The following is a 12,089-nucleotide window of genomic DNA, read 5'->3' as shown; positions in this document are numbered from 1 at the left end:
TGCATTGCAGCTTTCCCTATTGAAGTTGTAGAAGTAAGAACCATATTGGCAATTCATCATGGACCTTCTTCTTCAAGTGCATTTACAAGTTGAATCAAGTGTCATTCACTTGAAATGCTAAATTCCCACAAATTTGCTTATGGTAATAAACTATTCTGTAATGGAAGCACAGAGGACTCCCAAATCCCAGTAAACTACTGAAAGTTGAAGTCCAAAATCTGCTCTATGTCTGTATGAACTTCTCTACACTACTGGTTTGCCCAAGTGATATATTTGTAAATGCAATGTTTAAATAAAAAAAAGCCCAAAAGAGAAAATTATAAAAGCTCCCCTGTTCCTACAGAACTATGCTTATTCGTGCAATTCTACGGCGGTATCTTATGGAAACTAAAGTTTATTATCCTCTTCTCTTTAAATTTTTGCCTCTCCAATAAGTAAATATTTAAATTTAACTGTTGCTGTTTCTACTTTTAATCTGAATTGATCATACCCACAAATTGTCACAATGAATATCAATTTTTTCTTCTTAATCAGTACAGCTACATGCACATAATCTGATCAGACTCCATATTATGTGCCTTTTTAACAGAGTGTCGGAGGTAAATGATAAGAAAGACAAATCTCCTGGAGGCTTTTAGAGTAGTAGTAGCATGTCCAGTTGGATAGTGCCACTGAAGTTACTTGGAGAAAGATCAAGATATAAGTTAGCTTCACAAGTTTGAATATGGAAGTTGGAATTGAACCACTTAACTTGTTATTATCCAAATAAGCATGCTCAAATGAATTAGATGGCGCGAATTGGTCGATATGACCAGAGAATGTGTTATTACAGAGTTTTAAATAAATCAAAGATGAGAATTTCTTACAAATACACAAAAAGAATTAATGACAGAAATTACAGGGCGTGGGCTCTCCTGTTCAGCAGACAAAGATTTGTTCACCTTGTGGCAGTAATTCTAAATTGACTGTCTAGACCAGTCAGTAGATTGGGTTAGCATTCTAATTTTGTAAATGAAAGTGTCTGAAGCCACATCATGACAGCAAGCAAACTCTATTGTTTTTTATTAAGCATGGGAAGTGTTTAAAACCTACAACAAATTTAAAAGAAAAAAGGGAAAAGACTTTTTTTTCTGACAAAATTTACAATTTCAGTATGACTGTGAGACCCCACGGGATTTGGGTTAGTGCTCCTTGAGGAGAAACAATGACTTTGCTGTGTGTATATGTATCCTAATTCATGAATTTTCGACAATTTGGTGCTTTACATAAACACAGGACTTTGGATTCATCCGGCTCATCAGGATCAAATAAGTAGTCATACCTGACAAAGATGATAACATCATCAATAAGAGTAGTGAATATCCTTGAAAAAAATTTTGACAGAGAAGGGGAGAAGACATACGTTAGCTCATCACCCGCAGATACATTAGTCTTAGCAATGAGGACAATCCGACTCTCATCATCACCTACACTCATAATCCTTGCGTAGCAATTTGGCATACACTGTAATTACAAAGGGAAATTTAGGACCCATGAAAAAAATATAATCTAATGCATGATAAATGGTATAGAAACATGTAGCTACCAGATTCATAGCAAAGAGGTTAAATCCTGCATCATATAACTCACCGAATGATTGATTAAGCGTGCTATGTTTCCTTTATCGGTGGCATCTACAACTACCTCTTCACTGATCTTGAAAAGCTGCAAGATAATAGCTCACTACAATTTATCTCATAAGAAAAGGGGAAATTAGAAAAATGCCAATTACAAGTGATTCTTTCGCAGGATACACTGTTTGTTGTTTTAGGGTCATGTCATGTTTTTTCAATGTTGCCAAAGGAGTCAACTCAGGACACAACTCAACACTATCGTAACTTGTTCATTCAGCATAAAGAGAATCATTTGCAGATTACAAGATCATAGGAGAGTTAACTCACATAGCAGTCTTTTCCTTCTAATCTGTAGCAGACCTCTCTCAAGTCTGCAACACTGCGCCTCACCTGTTCACCACGATACTCGAGAACCTGAAGAAAGCACATGGCTGTTAATCTGTTTAAAGTAACCACATCATGACAAATACAAACAAATGATATGTTCCATTCACACATGGTTTCTAGAATTATTTTTTACACAAAAATCTACAATAATCAGGGTTCCTGTATATCATGCTTAAATCATTCACAGCGCCCAGATTTACCTTTACACGTATTGGAAATGGAATCAAGCAGCCTTCTAATTCACTAACAAGGATTATCTTTGTGAAAGCTAGGACCTCTGATATGGTACATCAAATACATTTCGTGATGCTTGTAAAAAACAGTACATGAATTCCAGGACATTGGATTGGACCTTCAATGACACCAAAGATCCATAGACCACATAGGAACAAAAGAAATTGAACTCAGAGAAAGTTTCTTCAGCAAACAAGCACTTCAACAGAAAAGAGACATGCATGTTAAAAAATCATAAATTGTTGAGAATTTAATTCACATACCATTTCTCCTTCTTGAATATTTCTACGCGCAAAGAGGCCCCAGCCATGTATTCCAGATCTACCAAAGCAAGCCCGGTTATTTTCAGTTCTCTGAAGAGATGTGTACCCAAAAAATAGTTAGAAAGACAGCTCAATGAGTTATAATAGGATAAAATGATCAAGATAAATATTTGCCTGCAAGTGGTAAAGCCGTTCACGAAAAGAGGAAAAAGTTTTAGGTTCCTCTACCACCTGTAGGAGGGATAGAAAATAAGCAGAAAGGAGAGAACTTTATTATTAGCAAAATAATTTAAAGAGCAAATTAAGTAAACATATCTCATTGCAAAAATGAGAAGACATTTACTCTGAATGAATTCAAACATTGTATTGTGATAAAAGGATGATGGCAAGGTCCCATCACTTGGTGAGAAGTGGCTTCTTCTTTGGCTCTCTAGTAAACAGAAACAAAATTATAATGAAGAGTATACATACTTAGTAAAACAGAAAAAATTTTCAAAACATTATAAGACACAAAAATGGAAGATGACTGAGCAATTAGCTTAAGCATACAAAGATGAAAAAAAAAAAAGAGCATTCATGAATGATACCACAGAAGTTTTGCCATAATAATATGGATAACCACACTTCATGAATATGATACCACACAAGTTTTATAATAGCCGTAAGGATAAACTGCAATTCATATATGATATGTTAAAAGTTATAAGGAAAACTAAATCAGGATGCATGTCTTTTTAGGACTATCTTCTCTTACTAGTACATTGTTAAACATTCCTAATGTAATCTATCGAAACAGATATTCATCCTTGGTTTGATTTTGATAATGAATAAAAGAAAGAATAATTCTTCAAGTTCTACTTTCCTATTAAAAAAACTTTGGGTTTTCTACTTCCAATTAACCAACCAGAGTCATAAGATCATTTTTTAGGTTGATCATTAGCAGGGAATATTTACAGAACTCTTCCAAAAGCAATTCCAAAATCAACCTCAAGATCCCACAACCCTTAAAATAAAAATTCAATAACAATATAAAAAAATCACAGGAGAACAAAACCAACTAGCACCCTTTGGACATAATGTACACTACAAATAGAAATTTTTTTAAACTAAAATATTCTAGGAACTAAGCCTCTGGATTCTATAATTGCTTGATCATTCACCAAAACGTGGAAGTAAAAAAAAAGGATAACATGCTTAGGCCTGAAACTGTCATGTGTTGGTTAACCCTTGGACCTAATCTGCACTAATGTATGCTGCCATTTTGAACAGACAATTTAGCAAATTATGCAACATGTTCAGCCCTCATTTTGTGCACCAAAACATGCACAATGTGAACATGATAAACTAACTATTCAATGCAAAAACACTAAACATTAGGCTAAAATTTAACCAAATTGTGCAAAAACACCAAACAAGGCCAAAACGGTTCATAAAGTGCATGTTCCAGGTTGCACAAAATTGGACTCAAAACAACTCCTTTTTTAATCAATTCGGCATACCTACATGCATCACCAATTCATCACAAACACAACTCTATTTCAATTAAGTTACATCTAAGCCAACACATAGCTATTTTAAGCTACACAATGTGACAAAATCATGCAAAATTTCATCAAATGAATATGCATTACAAAAAACAAGTCAAGCATTGTTGCATGTCAAACACTTTGATCATATTTCATTGAATAAATACATTAGATATAAAAATGTAAGCTACCTTCTTGTTATTATTCAATCTTTTAAATACTCGGCACCTTGCAGCAGAGAATGGCTCAATCTCAATAGATTCCCCTGGGGAAGCCTCTTTGAGTTTTACTCTGTTAGATGAAATAAGTCTTGATCCAGTCTTCTTCTTATTTTGAATAAGGTTTTTGGCGGAGAAGACACCTAGAGGAGTTTGGATAATTAAAACAGTATCTGGATTTGGAGCCCTGCATCCAAAAGAAATCATGGAGATGAGCAAAGAATTAGATACACACAAATATTTCCATATAAATATGGCACTTTCCAAAGCAGTGAAGGCAAACCTGTGATAGGCGCAATAAGACACCATTTTTGTGATTTGCCTTCCATTTTTCTCCAAAGAGTGTAACTGCATTTTAAATAATATAGATGAACACAATGATTATTGAATGAGATCAGCTATTTGATTTGAGACAAAAAGATGCATTAAGCAAGAGTTGCTGGAGACCAAATTAAATGTAACAAAAACTTAAAAAATAAAATGAGGGGTTACATTTACACATTAATGTTTAAGTGCTTAGCATCATTTTTTGCAATTTCATAAATCCATCCCATTATTGGTGCAATATCACGGGCTTGTCCATACCTTAAGCAAAATATATATCTTTTGTTTTAGGAGAATTTTCATGCTGTTTCAATTTTACTTTAAACATTATTTCATTCTTTTTAGTTTTATATAACAACCATTAGAATTAAGACTAGAAATGAGAAATAATAAATATGATCATTGATACTTTCAAATCATGAAAATTTTACAAAGGCAACAAAGCAAACAATAATTTCAAGCAACTATGATTAGAAACAAGAAGCACTGAGCAACCCACCTCCATCCGGTACCCAGCCCTTGATGCACACATTGCATGATAATAAGTGGAACACTTGCAACATTGTGTGCACGAACCATGAATTTGCTTACAAATGACACAAATCTGAAACAAGATAATTTTAGAATGCATTAGTTATATTAATCTACTCCATTCTCAAAAAATCCTTGCATCACAGCATAAACTTAGTAACAAGGGTTGTTGAGAAATATGATTGAAAAAATGGTGCATACTGGGTCATCTGATTCATATCTAGATGTGTGGTTCCAAACATACATGGACTATTGAGAAAGGCATTTTTAAGCTCTCATATATTTCTTAAAAAGATAATTAACAATATGTATTGTTTGTAGGCAGAGTCCACTTGTTTCTCTCGGTCATCAAATAAAAAATGCTTTTCAAAATAATTTTTTATTTCTTTATTCAATAAAACTGGGAGGAGATTTGGGTTGGTTTTCCATAATGGCATAGGTTTGATTACTGAATACAAATGAGCAGGCTCCATCAAAGAAAAGAATTTGATGTAATACTCGAAACGCTTTACCTTAACAAAAGAATTTGATGGAATACTTAGGATCCCAAGAGCAGGCTCCATCTTCTCATCACTTGCAAATGAGACTTCAGGTTGGAACCATGCACAGGTCACATGAACCCACAACGTATCAACATCAGTTGGCTTTAAAGCACCGCCTGATGAGAAAGAAATACAGATGTATAACCATAATAAGGTCAATGAACCAACTCTAAATAGCAATATTATTGCTTCAGAAATAATCTCCACACAAAATGACACCTTTTGGCAAAGAAGTTGCAGAAAAGGAGTTCCAAAATCATCTTCAAGGGAGAATATGTACTTATTTCACAACTTTAGTCATTGCAAGTAATTGAGCAGTTATTTCAGGCTCAAGCCAGATGATTGGAAATTGTTGGACAAGCAGAATATAAGGTTATAGTGAAAATTCAGTTTGACACCACAAGAAATAGGTACAGGTGCTTAATTTGGTATCATACTACACAGAAAAAACCTAAACACATAAAAATATTGCTAACACACGAAATTCCAACAGGACTCACCTTTTACAGGACAAAGACAACACTCCCGCTTAATATCAGGTGTTTCACAGGCTTTGCAAACCCATGAAGTAAAATCCTGAACATTTCTTGCCCCATAGCATTCTTGATGTACTGCTATTTGACAACTGATAGACATATACATACCAAAACATCATTTACATTCTAGCAGAAAGAACATACAAATATTAAAATCACCTGCCAGCAAAAAGGACTTCCTTTTGGCAAAATTTCTAAAGCAAAAATTTCTGTTAAAATATCATTATACAATACTACACTGTAAAAATGTGGCCGACAGCCCAAATGCAAGTGTAAGTGCAAGATGCCACAGTTAGCACCAGAGTATGTAAAGCATGATGGTGATACCATCAAAGTGTCACTGTCAGAATAATGCCACATTGTCCAATCTCAGAGCCATGCAACACCAATGTATTAGGTGCCCATGAATGGTGCTAAATCACTATGAAATAAGACAAGTCCCATAAAAGTACCTGTTGCAGATAATGATTTTGTTGTAGTCCCAATCTTCAACCCATCTGCATACAGCACAGCGTTCTGTTGTCCATTTAGCATAAACAGGTTCGTATTTCTCTGTGACAGCAGAAATAGAATTAATACAATCAACAAGAAATCTTTGATCAGTGCAACAAAAAATAAGTAACCATTTAATTCGTCTAATTTTCAAATCATATATTTTGAAGCCCAAAAGTACCACGCAAAAAAGCCAGCAACTTCTGCCTCCGCCCTTTTATAGAGGGTCGCTTAAGAGGTTTGGCTGAAACCAGAGCATTTTCATGGAGCTCTGCCAAATTCAACATCTGCAAGGTCAAACAAGAACATTTACTTTTTTCCAAAATAAGTTGAGGCATTTTGCAGGGAAAGAAGAGGGCAGCCATGCAGGGGCAAAATTTACAATACGAATGCTCCAAAAATGGAGCATGAGAGTTGAATGCCAGAGATATCTGTATTTTTCATGTTAATTTTCAACCTATTTTACATCATATGATCAGTAAGCGCCATAATAAATTTCAGCTTCACAGATCTTCAAAGCTAGATACTATTTCAAGAATGATAAGAATTAGCCTAAAAAACCTTTAAATGAAACAAGCTGAACATCTAGATACATGAACTTGACCAAGCGATAAGCAATATGAATGAAATTAGAAATAATTAAAGTATTACTGTACAAACCCATTGTTCTAGTGGTAGCATGGAACCTTTCACCCTAATGCTAATCCGCCAATTTCTCAATTTGGAGCCTGTATGTCTTTCCCATTCACTGAGAGCTAGGTTTCCTGCTCCACAAGACCCACACTTGCATACAACTCTGAAACAGAAAATATAAATTTGAACTTAGAACACACAGACTTTTCTAGGTAAAGAAGCTAAAGGCCCCGAAAGATTCACTAGTCATTATAAGATACTAAAAGCCATTAATTAATTTTTCCTTACGAGTGAAGACTTGGATAATATATGCCTTCCACGCCTGAGCAAAGAACAGTGACCTTATTGGGTAGTGCCAATTGACCATTGTTTTTGTTGAATCTGTATCAAAGACTCTAGAATCATTAGATATAGAATGGTCTAACAAAGCATCCAACTTCAATCAGAAGGCCGCACAATTTTTCAGGTAAAATATACAAGATCATGGCTTATAGATGTAAAATCATCAGGTATTGATGCAAAGGAAAACAACTAACTACAAACAAATATCAGATCACATATTGCTCAAAAATAGAATGATTTTGAGCTAAAAAATAATTGTTAAATATAGATGAAATAAATTCCTTACTTGACTTTTGACTGCCATTTTTCCGAATCTGATAAGTCAAAGTGAAATTTTGCTTTGCAAGCAGGGCAGTAATAATCAGTGCCCACCAGATCCTTCAGAAACGGAGGAAAAAAAAACCTAGTCAAGGGAGTCTGAATTCATGCTCTGAACTTGCCGGTAGAACATGACATTTATACAATATTTTATACATGATGAACTGACCTTAAAATGGCTGCCAGAAATTTTGTCACATGCCGCATGCACCCAAACTTTGCAACCATCACAGCGCACCTAGTCCAGTGAGGAGATACAAACAATAAATAAATAGAAATTTACCATTGCATTCAAGAAGAACAAAAAGGAAAAAACCACAACTCTAAATAGATAGTAAATTGCCTCACCCAAGTCCCACTGTCATAATGGTTCCAAACTTTCTTGCATATGCCACAAAAATGTTTTGATTCTGTTAACTGGCATTACAATGCATGTAGTTGTGAGGAATACAACGAACAAGCAGAAAACAACTTGAATTATAATATTGCACATTAAACTTTAATAAGGTAAGCAAGATGATAATAAAGCTGGCAAGAACCTTAGCACATGTTTTACACAAAAATTGGCCCTTAATAGTTGAACCCTTCATTTTCTTATTTGATTTAAAAGGGAGGCTCCTGCCACAGCCATCACAAGGTCTTGTATCTTTACTTTTTCCAAAAACACCCTGCACTGATAAAACTATTCAATATAAAGATTGCTAAGGCAGGAATTTATTTCTTGAAAATTGAAGGCCACCCTCCAACTGGTTCCTTAAATGATAACATAAACAAAATTTTTAAAACTATAGTGTAAAATTGTAATGCTTCCTAAATAAATGAAACCTCCCAAATAGAGAGAAATAAATTTAAATTTGATAGAAAAAAAAGAAATATTTTTCTTAGAACACAACCAACAAAATGTCCAAAAATTTCAAAATGAAAAGATGTTTCAGAGTTTTAGGCCATTTCTTGATTTAAATCACAGATAACAATTAGCAAAAGTGTGTTTCAGAAAATGACGAAAGAAAAGAGAATAAAAATGTTATTATAGCAGCTTTTTTTTATTGAGCATTTGTAAAAAATAAAAATGAAGAACATCTCTTAAATGACCCTAAAAATTTTGGTCACATGATTCCAGAAACCAGACAGATTTTAATCACTATCATCATTTTAGGATTCTACAATATGATGTCCAAGCAAGTTTGAGGTAGCTATCATACATACAAGAATTAAGTAATTCAGGGTTGGCTGAGGTATGGCAAGTGATTCCATTGATGCAGTTACTAGAAGTTAGAAAGAATAAGGTAGAGAAAGGGATAACAAGACATAGACACTTGCCCTGTTAGAAAGGGGATAGTCCAGATATCGGTTTGAACCAGTAGTCTCTTGAACCCAACAATGAGTGGATTCATCATAAGTAGGGTTCCCAGCTGCCATGTTTATATCATTCATCACCTTTTCTATAAAGCCCTGATCTGCCAAAACAGCCTCTTCGAGTGCCATCTGGAAGTCACTGGGGTTGCAATCAATCAATTCAGACTGCTGTTGGAACCTATATCAAGCAAAATTGCACCTAAGCACAAACTGACCATTAATTAAAACATTACATGAACGACAATGCTACCCACCTGCTCATGAAGTCTACAAATGGAAATATCATTCCTCGTTTGACCCAGGCATAATCCTGCTTATTGATCATTGAATGCACCACAATTCAAAGCCAAAACATCCTAAACATAGTAATAACATCATAGAGGCTCAAAAACTGAAAAGGATAAACATATAAATCAATCTATACCCTTTGATTTTCATTCCCCGCATGCCCCAAAAACATCACACAAGCTGCATCAGGTATGCAAGACCTCAAAACAAGCTCCGGCGCTTGAGTCATTGGATCAATTACAATAGCTGGCCAAAATGGGTAGTTCACCCCTGACTTTGCCCACACTATATCACACGAATAAAAGTCCTCTGGCCCATATAACCCGTCATCTTTTCTCTCACCATTTAAAAAACCCTCCTCAGTCGTCAAATCAACAATTTCCTCAGGTTGGCACTTGTCATTATAAACATCAACCAACTGTTGTTGATGTAATGACGTCAAGGAACTTCGAGAACTTGAGTACTTCCTAATATCGAAACGCTTACTAAATCCAACTCGATCCCCCTCCTCTTCTTCACACAATGTACCATACCTACGACTCTTACACCGAATTTTATCTTCTTTCAATTTACTCTTCACGCTGTGATTACAACTCTTAGGTGTTTTAAAACTAAATTTCTCCTTTTTACATTCAGCCTCATCATCAAAACTATAATCACGCAAGCTAGTCTTACTCTCCTTCTTCCAATTCTCCATAACCGAATCATTAAACCGTGAAGGAAGTACCTGAACTCTTCCCCGTGAAGTTCTCACCAACGGCGGCCTTGAAACCTCCACTGGCTGCTTCTTCACTTTCCCCGAATCTGACACCTTCGACTCCGACACCACCTCATCTGGAGAACACAATAATTCAGAAAACCAAGAGGCAGCAAATCCCTTCTCAGCCAGAGCCCCGTCAAGAATTCCATGAAAACTGACCGGAAGTATATCGGCAGCCACCTCACCAAGCAGATTAAGAGGATAGTAACCATTCGTTTTCCGTTTCTTCCTCTTTGCTGAGTTTTCATCATCCTCTTTCGCCGAGAGGCCGAGTTTACACCGTTTCAAACCCGGCATTTGAGATTTCAATTTCCTCTTGATTATCATTCTCGAAACAAAACGTTCAAATCAATCACCACATCAATCAAAAAACCAAAGCAACCTCGGTTCCTCCCACTCCCCCAATTCCACAACGTAACCCTAAATTACAATCGTTTCGCTCTCCACCTTCAGTAGAGAAATTCAAAAACGACGTCGCGGAGAAAACTCTCTCAATCACGAGAGCGTAATTGAAAACGAGAAATTAATGGAATTCAAAGATTGAGGGAGATCTATTTCGTGGAGTCGACGAAGCCCCTCTATCTAACTGCTTTAAAATAAAAAATATATATAAAATTTACAGGATAAATATTCATATATAAAAATTTGAAATTTGAGTTTTGTTTAATAAGGAAGTATACTAGACAGAGAAAATGTTTGGGTCACCAACATTTTAACATGTGAGTGAATAAGTTCTGTAATGGGCTGTGACTAATTTGCCCGGGCTGTGAATTAGATTTGGTGGTAAATTTCGTTGATTCACGGGAAGAAAGATGATGTTTGAGAATTGTAATGGATTTATTTTTGATGGGGTTTAAGCTTTTGTTACAAGTCTGCAAATTTGAATATGGTGAAGGTGGAGGGGCCGAATTTGACATTTAGTTTTGATGGGTGGAACTTTTGGCTTGCGTCGAATTTTCTGCAAAGAAGGATGATGGCCTGTGTCTGTCTGTGATATGAATTTGCTTTTATTTGTTGAAATAGGCATTGGCTATTTGGATACTTCTTTTATAGATATTGTTGGTACGAAGTGAAAGATTTTGATTGTCTCCATAGAAAAATGTTGACATAAATCTGGTTCTTAGAATTAAGGAATTTGCGGGGGCTTTTGATACATGGGTTTATGGATGGATCTGTGCTGCTCCAAGTCTGGACATGAAGAAGACAATTCACAAAGCTTTCTAAAGAATAATCAAGCACTCATAATAATAAAGAATCGACGTCTGCATGATGTTTAAGTGATTAAGAGTAGCTATTTCGTAAATGGGTTTTTCTTTTTGTTGAATTGTTTGTGCCCATCTCGTGTTCAGAGGAGAGAGATGTGATTTGTTTGCTAATACAAATGTTCTATTTATTATTTTGTAATTACATGTGTTTGAATTACAGAGGGGTTTTGAGCAAGAAGAAACATCTGTGTAAGAGGAAGAAGAAGAGGTTAAAAAATGTTGAAATCAATGGGTGAAGCTAAGAGCTCGTATGTTTAAGAAAAATCTCCCTGATTTTGGTGGTGAAACTGCGGGCGGCCAGGGTTTTTAGTCGAAAATCTATCCATTTTTTTACTTTGACTCCAACCTCTTAAATAAAGGTTCTTTTGTTTTTTTTTTGGGTAAGTAACTACACGTATAAAGTTGGCTGATGAAATGTTGTGAAAAGTTTTGGTTGGTTATGTTCACGAACAAATTCATAA

The 12,089-nt window shown here is 35.3% G+C and overlaps 1 protein-coding gene across 3 annotated transcripts; it reads right to left on the bottom strand.

The window, feature by feature from the left end:
• Positions 1 to 821: 821 nt before the first annotated feature.
• On the bottom strand, positions 822 to 12,089 carry LOC123224676 (histone-lysine N-methyltransferase ATX5-like). 3 transcript variants are annotated; one of them, XM_044648351.1, is made up of 23 exons: positions 9,740 to 12,069; positions 9,570 to 9,625; positions 9,280 to 9,493; positions 8,499 to 8,627; positions 8,308 to 8,376; positions 8,129 to 8,197; positions 7,928 to 8,019; positions 7,588 to 7,680; positions 7,327 to 7,462; positions 6,848 to 6,953; positions 6,627 to 6,726; positions 6,139 to 6,263; positions 5,609 to 5,754; positions 5,065 to 5,169; positions 4,525 to 4,589; positions 4,215 to 4,428; positions 2,841 to 2,927; positions 2,672 to 2,728; positions 2,498 to 2,587; positions 1,941 to 2,027; positions 1,630 to 1,704; positions 1,403 to 1,503; positions 822 to 1,321 (listed from the first exon to the last, which is right to left on the bottom strand). In XM_044648351.1, exons 1-23 carry the CDS (start codon positions 10,688 to 10,690, stop codon positions 1,231 to 1,233), a joined length of 3,258 nt encoding a protein of 1,085 aa, XP_044504286.1. In that variant the 5' UTR covers positions 10,691 to 12,069; the 3' UTR covers positions 822 to 1,230. The 3 variants fall into 3 exon arrangements, with proteins under 3 accessions (XP_044504286.1, XP_044504293.1, XP_044504302.1); XM_044648358.1 differs by lacking the exon at positions 8,499 to 8,627 and having other exon boundaries at positions 9,740 to 12,067; XM_044648367.1 differs by lacking the exons at positions 822 to 1,321; positions 1,403 to 1,503 and having other exon boundaries at positions 1,630 to 1,722; positions 9,740 to 12,089.

This window comes from Mangifera indica, chromosome 1 (assembly GCF_011075055.1).
Source record: "Mangifera indica cultivar Alphonso chromosome 1, CATAS_Mindica_2.1, whole genome shotgun sequence".
Taxonomy (NCBI): Eukaryota; Viridiplantae; Streptophyta; class Magnoliopsida; order Sapindales; family Anacardiaceae; genus Mangifera; species Mangifera indica.
This window is presented reverse-complemented; position numbering and strand designations above follow the sequence as displayed.